This window comes from Phyllostomus hastatus, unplaced genomic scaffold (assembly GCF_019186645.2).
Source record: "Phyllostomus hastatus isolate PE091 unplaced genomic scaffold, TTU_PhHast_1.1 phas_contig_150, whole genome shotgun sequence".
Classification (NCBI taxonomy): domain Eukaryota; kingdom Metazoa; phylum Chordata; class Mammalia; order Chiroptera; family Phyllostomidae; genus Phyllostomus; species Phyllostomus hastatus.
In genome coordinates this window covers 22,335,821-22,344,212 of record NW_025333611.1, presented here as the reverse complement: position 1 = coordinate 22,344,212, position 8,392 = coordinate 22,335,821, and the positions used below count along the sequence as shown (strand labels likewise).

The 8,392-nt window shown below is 43.9% G+C and overlaps 1 protein-coding gene across 4 annotated transcripts in view; it reads left to right on the top strand.

Moving 5' to 3' along the window:
- Positions 1 to 459: 459 nt before the first annotated feature.
- Positions 460 to 8,392, top strand: part of STK32A (serine/threonine kinase 32A) — a 98,509-nt gene continuing 90,576 nt past the window's right edge. For 2 of the 4 annotated variants that reach the window (XM_045830207.1, XM_045830204.1), the window contains exons 1-2: positions 461 to 721; positions 4,497 to 4,633. In XM_045830207.1, the coding sequence (XP_045686163.1) occupies positions 4,582 to 4,633 (52 nt within the window). In that variant the 5' untranslated portion in view covers positions 461 to 721; positions 4,497 to 4,581. Of the gene's footprint in view, positions 722 to 4,496; positions 4,634 to 8,392 lie in introns of those variants that run through there. The other 2 variants (XM_045830205.1, XM_045830206.1) reach the window with 2 other exon arrangements.

Below are 8,392 nucleotides of genomic sequence, written 5' to 3'. Positions count from 1 at the left end.
CCCCAGCAGTAAAAGGAAGTCCCTGTATCATAATCGTTCAGAGATCCTTCTTGTTGGGACCTGTACAGTTCTCAACCCTGTCGTGCATCTCCCTTAATACCATGAAGAAGTCTTGAAGGAAATCTTGCCTTTCTCCGTCTCAGCTCTGCAGGCCTCATTCATATCCACCACCCCAGTAGGCACCAAACTCAGTGGCACCGCCCCGGAGATTTTGGAAGGGAAGGGGTCACTTCAGGGAAACAGGGTCTTGGTCCGGGCAGTTGGGGCGCGCTCTGCATGCAGGCAGCTCTGGAAGGTGCCAAGGCGCTGTGGGATCCACGCCACCAGCTCTGAGCCCCGCCCGCATCACTGTCCAACGGCACGGACCCCAAGCGTGACTGGTTGCCGTTTCTGGAGAGGGCTCCTGACGCCCGCTGGCCAGCCGCTCTCCTCTCTACTCCCCAGTCCCATCCCCCATGCCAGACCCCGGAGCCCAGCTGCGCACTCAGAGGGCACTCGGACCCCTCGGATAGCCGCAGCCTCAGGTGCCCGCCTGCTGCCGCCGCCGCCGCTGCTCAGCCCAGCCCCGCCCTCGCTGCTGCCACTGCACCCAGGCAAGCGGGTGCCTTTCCTTGCTCTCTCCACATTTCTGGGAGTTCGCTTGTGAGCCTGGGCTCCCGTCCCTGGGAGGAAGCACCCGTCGGAGCTTCTCGGAAGGCGTGAAGGGAGAACCAAGAACTAGGTGAGTGGTGGCCTAGATTTTCTTTTTCTTCTTAAAGAACCTGCATACTAAGGGCACTGTTGGGAAGCTAGAAAGTTGAAAGGGAAGAGAAATAAGACAAAGGCAGCGGTCCAGAGAACCTACCACAACCAGAGAGGGCTGGGACAAACCTCAGCTTGTACCCCACCTGGTCCCCCAGCCTCCCACTGACTCAGGTCCAGACACACGCAGACTTCAACAGATACTTGTTGGGTGGAATTGAGTGCTGGAGGTATCAATGCTTGTTTCTCCTAGTCAGTTTCTAAACAAGCAAACACTGACTTTTTGATGGTTGGCTTCATCTCCACGAGGACTTTTCCCCCCAGAGCTGAAGGATTTGTACACAGATAAATAAAATGTGGCGTATTCACACGATGGTTTGCTATACAGCACTTAACAAGCAGAAATCATAGCTGTGGAGACCAGCTTGCTTAGATGGCAGAGGTGTATTGGTAAATGATCATAAGATGCCAAATATACCTACTCTAGGATGTCATTTAGGTTTAAATGTCATTTAGGTGTTTGCTTTAAAACACCTCACGTCGTAAAGTTGTAGAAAGTGGACTCTGTAATGTGCCCTAATTCATGCCTGTGGCTGTGTTCGGGAACTATCAGTAGGAAAGGGACTGAAGCTGGCGTGAGGGGTAAGGTGGAGATAGTGTTTACCTGTGCTTTTGAAGACATAAAAATGAGGAAGAAAAGTTGATGAAATATTAAGAATACAACCAAGAGTAGTATTAACTGGGATTTTTTAAATGATATTTTCTTTGTTCCCTATGGTTCTAAATATTTCCCAGTTTAAGAAGATCTGTTTTTCAAATGCCAACAAAATACATGATACCTGGGCACACGCTGTTGCAATGAAACGTAAACAGTTTTGTCAAAAGTGGCAACTTTCTTGCGTCATGACTTAGGTTCTTCAGTTCCTAAAGATGCCATGACTTCACCTGGGGAGCCTCAGCTGCTTAGAAAAGCTCATGGGTTGAAAGCCCCCCCGAAGTGCAAGCTAAAGGTCAAATGTTGCATTAGAGAAGGGGTCTGCAGTTAATCTGATAATTGACAGGGTCAAGGTAGAATTGGAAAATTTTCTGTGTTCATGTAAGACACATTGTTCTTTCTCTTATATTTTCTATGTTTAGGAGATTCATTGCCATGGGTGGTGACTGTCCTCTTGACATTTTGCAATGATGCTTATGTTACATGGCAGACTTAGTACCAGCAGGGCAGGAGGCTGTTAGGTTTGGCAGAAGAGAGTCCTATAGCTCTTCTGGACCCTATTCAGCAGAATGAAAAGTATGTGTCTCCACTTTCCTAGCAAAGGAAGGTTGATTTCTTTCTGCATATGAGGGAAGTTGTCTAATTTGGTTATCCACATGGGGAGAAGGAGAGAAAAACAGTCTAAACTGGATTTGGTGTGTTGACTGCAATGGAGAAGTCACCACCTCGATAATTCTGTCCACTTTCCCTCCCCTGTTCACATAGTTTCTTCCTGCTAAAAAATCACTGGATCTTTGGTGAACAAAATTGTCTGCACATCAAAAGGAAATTCTGAAATGCAGCAAATTGCGGTAATACTCCTCTCTCGTTCTCCTTCGGATTTGACAACTTGCAAGGTCAATGCTGGGTTGCAGGAAGATGGGCTACCTGAGAGAAGTGTGAGGTGTGAAGAAAGCATATAAGAATGACAGGATTGGGGTGTGGTGTGAAAACTGTACATACAAAATAAAAAGAGAATGGAGCCACCCCCGCCAACCCCCAGCTGCTGTGTTAACAATCACAATTCTTTAAAATCAATGTTCTCTTTAGGACCACTCGCCCCTAATGATGTCTGTGGCTCAGCCTTTACACTGGTCCCCACTTATTCTGGACTGTAAATGCAATAACAGAACACACAGGGTACCCTGATCGCTTCCTCCTGGCCCACGATGAAACACTAAGGCATCCCACTGCCTTCTTCCTACCCTCTTTTCCGCTGGAATTAAAAGCCCTTTGTTTCTTGAGCCTAGAGAGACAGCTGAGTTCTATCTTCCCGATCTCAATAGTGCCCCTGGGTTTCCTCCTGCCACCTGTTACCACCTGCCCCTCCCCGCCCCTCTCCCATGCCTTTTAATTGGCTGCTTCCTAATTGCTGACTCTCTTGCTCACTGTTTAATGCTTCTTTTTAAAGCTTTAAGGCACTTTGCCAGCAGTTGGGCTTTTAGTATGAAAAGTAGCATTTCATTAATGAGTCTGTGTTCCAAATGAAGGCTTTACTTACATTTTCCTAACAGGAAAATAAGCTTTTCTTCTCGGTTTGTTTAGGGGCATCTCAAGTCCTTTTTCAATAACATCCTTAGGCCAGGTTCCCTTGGGACCCTTTCTTCAGTGATGCCTCTAATCTGTAGTTCCCATGTGTGAAAAAAGTCCAAGAGGAAATCAGTCAATAGGTGTCCAACTAAGTGGATGCATAAATAAGTAGAACAACAAATTGATGTATCTCTCTTCTGCTCTCTAGAAATCAATACGTAAAAACTAAAAAAAAAATACGATAAGAAAATACTGCTACTATTAAAACCAGCAGTAGCTAACATTTATTCTTTGCATGTTATGTGCCAGCAATTGTGCTAGTTGCCTTCCATATGTTGTCTCATGAACTACATCTACCCCATGAACCACGTGTGTCCTATGCATGAGAATAGCTCAGGCCACATAGCTAAAAATGAATTTTAAAATAGGCTACCGAATCTTGATCTTTACCCATTTTTGGTAGATCTGAAGGTCCAGCTCCTGGGCTGATGGGAGCAGTCTCTTAGATTTGAAAGCAGTGACCCCTTTCGGATGGAGCCTGCATTCTCCAGGTCACCGATGTCCCCAGCAGGCACTGGTCTGGTTTGCACGTTTGCATTTCTGCCTGGCTCTTGTGGACATCTGGGCTGGTGGTTCCTGGGGAAGACACTGTGGTTTCCCCCACTGTCCAGGTGAGGGGGGAAGTCACCAGCCCAAAGCCACTTACCAGCGTCAGTTTTAGAAGAAGGGGGCTGCCTCTTCTCACCAACTTCAGGGAAAGTAAAATTCTTCATGATTGGATTTAAAAATGGAAAAAAAAAAGCCATCCACGTACATTTTTCTGCTGTGCTTTTTAGCTCTCACTTACGTCATTTAATTTGAGCTTCAAAACAGCTCCCAGTTATTGAGCAGTGATGCAGTGAAAATACTTTACATGTAATCTCATGAAATAACATTTAATCTGTCTTTGCAGTAAGGACCATTATCAAGTTCAGGGGAAGGAAGAAAAAGAAACACGCTTAGCAAAATTTAGGAACTTGCTGCCGTGGTAAAGCCCAAACTCCAGCCTTGTTCCTTTTGTACTGTAGTACTTTCCAGGGCAGGGAAAAAGAGATGGGGAAAGTATTTTTATAATTAAAAAAAAAAGACATGAAAATTGATCACACATCAAAAACAGTTTAACATTTTTTTTTATTTTATAGTTGTTCAAGTATTGCTGACCTCATTCTAAACTTGTCGTCATACTTAGAAATATTTTGCTCTTCTCCTTCTTTGTAAGTCTAGGTCCATAACGAGGCCATGAAATGGGTTCTCCAAGATACTTGATGTTCTGTTACTGCTGAAATGATCATTTTCTAGTACAAAAGAGTTCTGCCACAATGGTACAAGTTAACATTTCGGCCACAGTCTGTACTCAGGGTCCCTTGAATGGGCCCTTTGTCAGGTATTGTGAGGTTAACATCTCTTTTTCTCTCCCTGATATTTAACTAAGGCTTCCAGCCCTCCTGTGGACGAAGACGGACCTCTCTGCCAGGATTGTGTAACCAACCGGAGAAGCCCGGTCTGGACAGTCAACCATGGGAGCCAACACTTCAAGCAAACCTCCCGTCTTTGATGAAAATGAGGATGGTAAGAGATGTTTGAGAGTTGTGCATAAAATACAGAATTTTGCAGATTCAAATATAAGCTCTTAGTTTCTGAAGTATATTGCAATGCACTGCAAGGGTAAGTCTGAAGGAAGACCTTGGATGCTAATAGTTGGATGTTACCTTCCACTTTCCATGGGACTTTGGGCAGCTGTCTGAGCCATGACAGTACCAATGCCCTTTGTACAAAGGGAGCTGTTTTTGGGCCACCTGGTCAGTGGAAGACCTTGAAATTAAATTATTTGTTTGTTCTTTGTGCCGTTCCTTTATCCCTTTTACCACTACCTGTTGCTTGTTGTTATAGAAAATGTCTTGCATTATCAAATGGCATGTAAATGATAAAGGATACTCATAGTATTACAGAATGAAGTCATTAAGTAGGTGGTCTCTGGGCCTCTGACTGCCAAGATCCACCATCCTAGATAAAGTCCACATGCTAGGCCATAGGAAAAAGAATCAGTGGGAAACTTTCCAGGACAGGCTCAGAAAGAAAGGACACAGAGGCATTGGTCCTGATTCCCCCGTCATCCCACAGCTAGGTGTGCCGGAACCAGCACGGCCTCCCCGGTCACTCTTCCTTCCCATGGCAGAAGTTGGAGTCTGGTCAGTCCACGCAGGGTAGCAGCTGTGTTTACGGGTTGTCTGGGAAAAAGAGGGCCCCAGATCTCAGCCAGGTAGTCATCCAGGCCTCCCAGAGGGAGCCCACAGAGCTATTTTATGGGAGTTCTGCTAGTTGGACCTTAAAGGAAAAGAACAATGAACTAAAATTCAGGAGATCTGTGCACCAGGTCTACTATCAGCTACATGTGTGGCTCGAGAAGTTTATTTATGCCCCCTCTCTTCAATTTCTTCATCAGTAAAGTAAAAGATAGGCTAACCTGGAAGATTTTTTTAACTCAGAAGGTTTATCACTTTGAGATCCTAAAGCCACTTGGCAAAAATGATGAAGCATCGTCAAAATCATCAAGGAAGGCTGATTGTGTTGGAATGTGCATTTGATTGCTGGAGTAGAAACTGAAGTACCAGTGACTCAGACAGCATGGATGCGTTTTTCTTTCTCACGTAACAACTAGGTATCAGGAGCAGGCAATACTTGGCTCCGAAAGGTTAGGGACTCTGCTCTGACAAGCTGGCTTCTCTCCTGCTCTAGAGCGTTATTTCCCCCTTGGGCCTCAGTACAGCCAAATTCCCACTAGCGGAAGGGGCCTCAGTACAGCCAAATGCCCACTCCTTTTAAACACATGATCTGGTTATAGCTTATCTCTTTCATTCACGTGCATATACAAGAGACGCAGGGAATTAGTTTGTAATCTTGTGCGGCCATGAGCCTGCTAAAGATAAGGAGTTCTGTTTTGTTATCAGAGAAGAATCAGCTGTTTGCCATGGTTACGGGGCCAACTAGAAGCCTACTACACGCTTAGTTTTTGAGACTTTGGTTGGACCCTTTTAAAGACAAAGTAGCTGACTGATCAGTATGCCTTGTTCCCAGTTATTCACTATTGATTTACAGGAACATCATTACTAGCTGAATAAAATATTGCATAGGAACCCTGAAAATATATAGTTAGAAAACAGTCTTAAGGAAACCTTTTTCCACTCTAAATTCTATTGCCTTGCTTTGCTTTACCAAATAGTAAAAGCAAGGATCTAAGGACCAGTGATGTTACTGGATTGCACCATCTCTAAAAACGAGAAGACAAGTAGGCTTAGATTTCATTTGTTTGGTTGACAATGCTCCCTGTGGATTCAGAGCTAAGGTTGTGCATGGAGAACACAGCCTGTGTTCCTGTAAGATTGTGTCCTCGGAGAACAGAGTAGGCAAGAGAGGCCAGCTTCATGTTTATAACCTGCTAAGGATATGTGTCATGTTAAGGGATTAGGAGATAGCATTCGAAAAAGAAAACACAGAAATGTCTAAGTCCTCCTTCATTCAGCCTGCCCTTCTCTCATGGGGTGCCCAAGAAAGTTACAGAGCTGCGGAAGTGTGGCCAATGAGAAATAAGGTACCACTTCATAAGTACCTTCAAGAAACTCTGGAAGAACTAGCACTGGGTACAGTTAGGTTTAAGGAGCAAGCAGGTCTTTCCCAGCACCTTCTAGGTTGCTGCTTTTTTGTTGTCCAACTGCCCAGCCCAGGGAAATGATCCCCGTGTAGCACCCATAGAGAGAAGAGCTGAGCAGAGCAGTCCGTCTGTGCTTCCGGGGGTCGGTGGGGCGGGGCGGGGGGGAGCTCTGAGTCCACTTACATACACAATTGCAAGGCAGAAACAGAAGGGCAGATCCACTTATTATGAACCTGCCCCTCTGCTAGACGTGAGGAGTGTGGTAGAAAACAAGATGGCCCTGCCCTGCCCCTGGGGAGCTCCTGTTCTGATGGTGGAAGGCAAACAATAGACAAGTAAACAAATCCAGGTAACTTCCGATTATGTTCAAGTGCCACCAAGGAAGTCACTCCGGGCGATCTTCAGACGTGTGGCAGGGTGATGATGGAGACCACGTCTGATAGGGTCTGGCCCGGGTCGGCCTCTCTGAGAAGGTGAGGTTTGGGTTAGAGTCTGAGAGTTGACAAGAAGCAATACTATGAGAAGTTCAAGCACAGGAATAAAGCAAATCCGGAGTGCAAACAATGACAAAGCTGGGAAGGAATAGTTGCCTATAGCATAATAATCTGATGACTATGGGTTTGTATATTCTAAAACTGTAATTTTTTAAAAAATCAGTAAATTTGAGAATAAAGTTGATTTGGTTCCTTTGACAGCTCTGGGTTGAGCACAAGGCAAAATTTCATTTGATTGCTGTGAAGCTTCCGACCAAGAAACAAAAACACAAAGAAGAAAGCACTGACTAATCAATTAACATTAATACCTCTATCATTTTGATCTCCATATTTTAATATAAATAATCAAACCAGGCCAGAATCTAGGACACCAAAATGAGCCAATTTAATTATTTTAAAAATATTGCCGAAGAGAATCCCAATGTGCGATGGAAAAGTATTTAATATTTCCTTCAAAGTGTTTACTGTTCCCAGTATAGGTTTGAAGAAAATTTGAACCAATTTTCCGAGTAATATTTTCAGACTTCTTTCTCATGGAAAGTGTTTTGGTTCATTTTGAAGGTAATTATGGAATCAGATAAGATGTTATTGGCTGTCCCTTGAGATAAGCTGTTCTTGCTAGAATTCATCCTGACACCTTGTATTTCCTGTTGTTTATCTGATAATGACACGGAAATAATTTTCCTCTTCCTCACTGATGTTGATATTTATTTAGTGTAAACAAAGTATAAGTTATAAGTACTATAAGGTTTATAGTACTGTCGGACCCAATGAAAGTTGCTTATTTGATTCATGTTAATGTTTACAAAGGAGATCCCAAATTATACTATTATTTTGTTCTGTGGCTCTAACTTTTATATTTTAGTGCAAACCTAAGTCCTAATTCCTTTTTTTTTGTAGTAAAATAATTATAACAAAATGCGCCATTTTAACCATTTTTGAATGTACAGTTCAGTGGCATTCAGTGTATTCACATGTGGGAGCAACCATTACTGTCATCTAGGGCTTTTTCATCTTCCTGAATTCAAACCCTGTCCCCACTAACAATATCTCCCCATCCCCTCCCTCTCCCAAGCCCTGGCAACCACCATTCTACTTTGTCTCTATGAATTTGGCTATTCTAGGTACTTGATAATATTTATTATCTGGTTTGTTTCACTTAGTCTAATGTTTTAAAGGTTCATT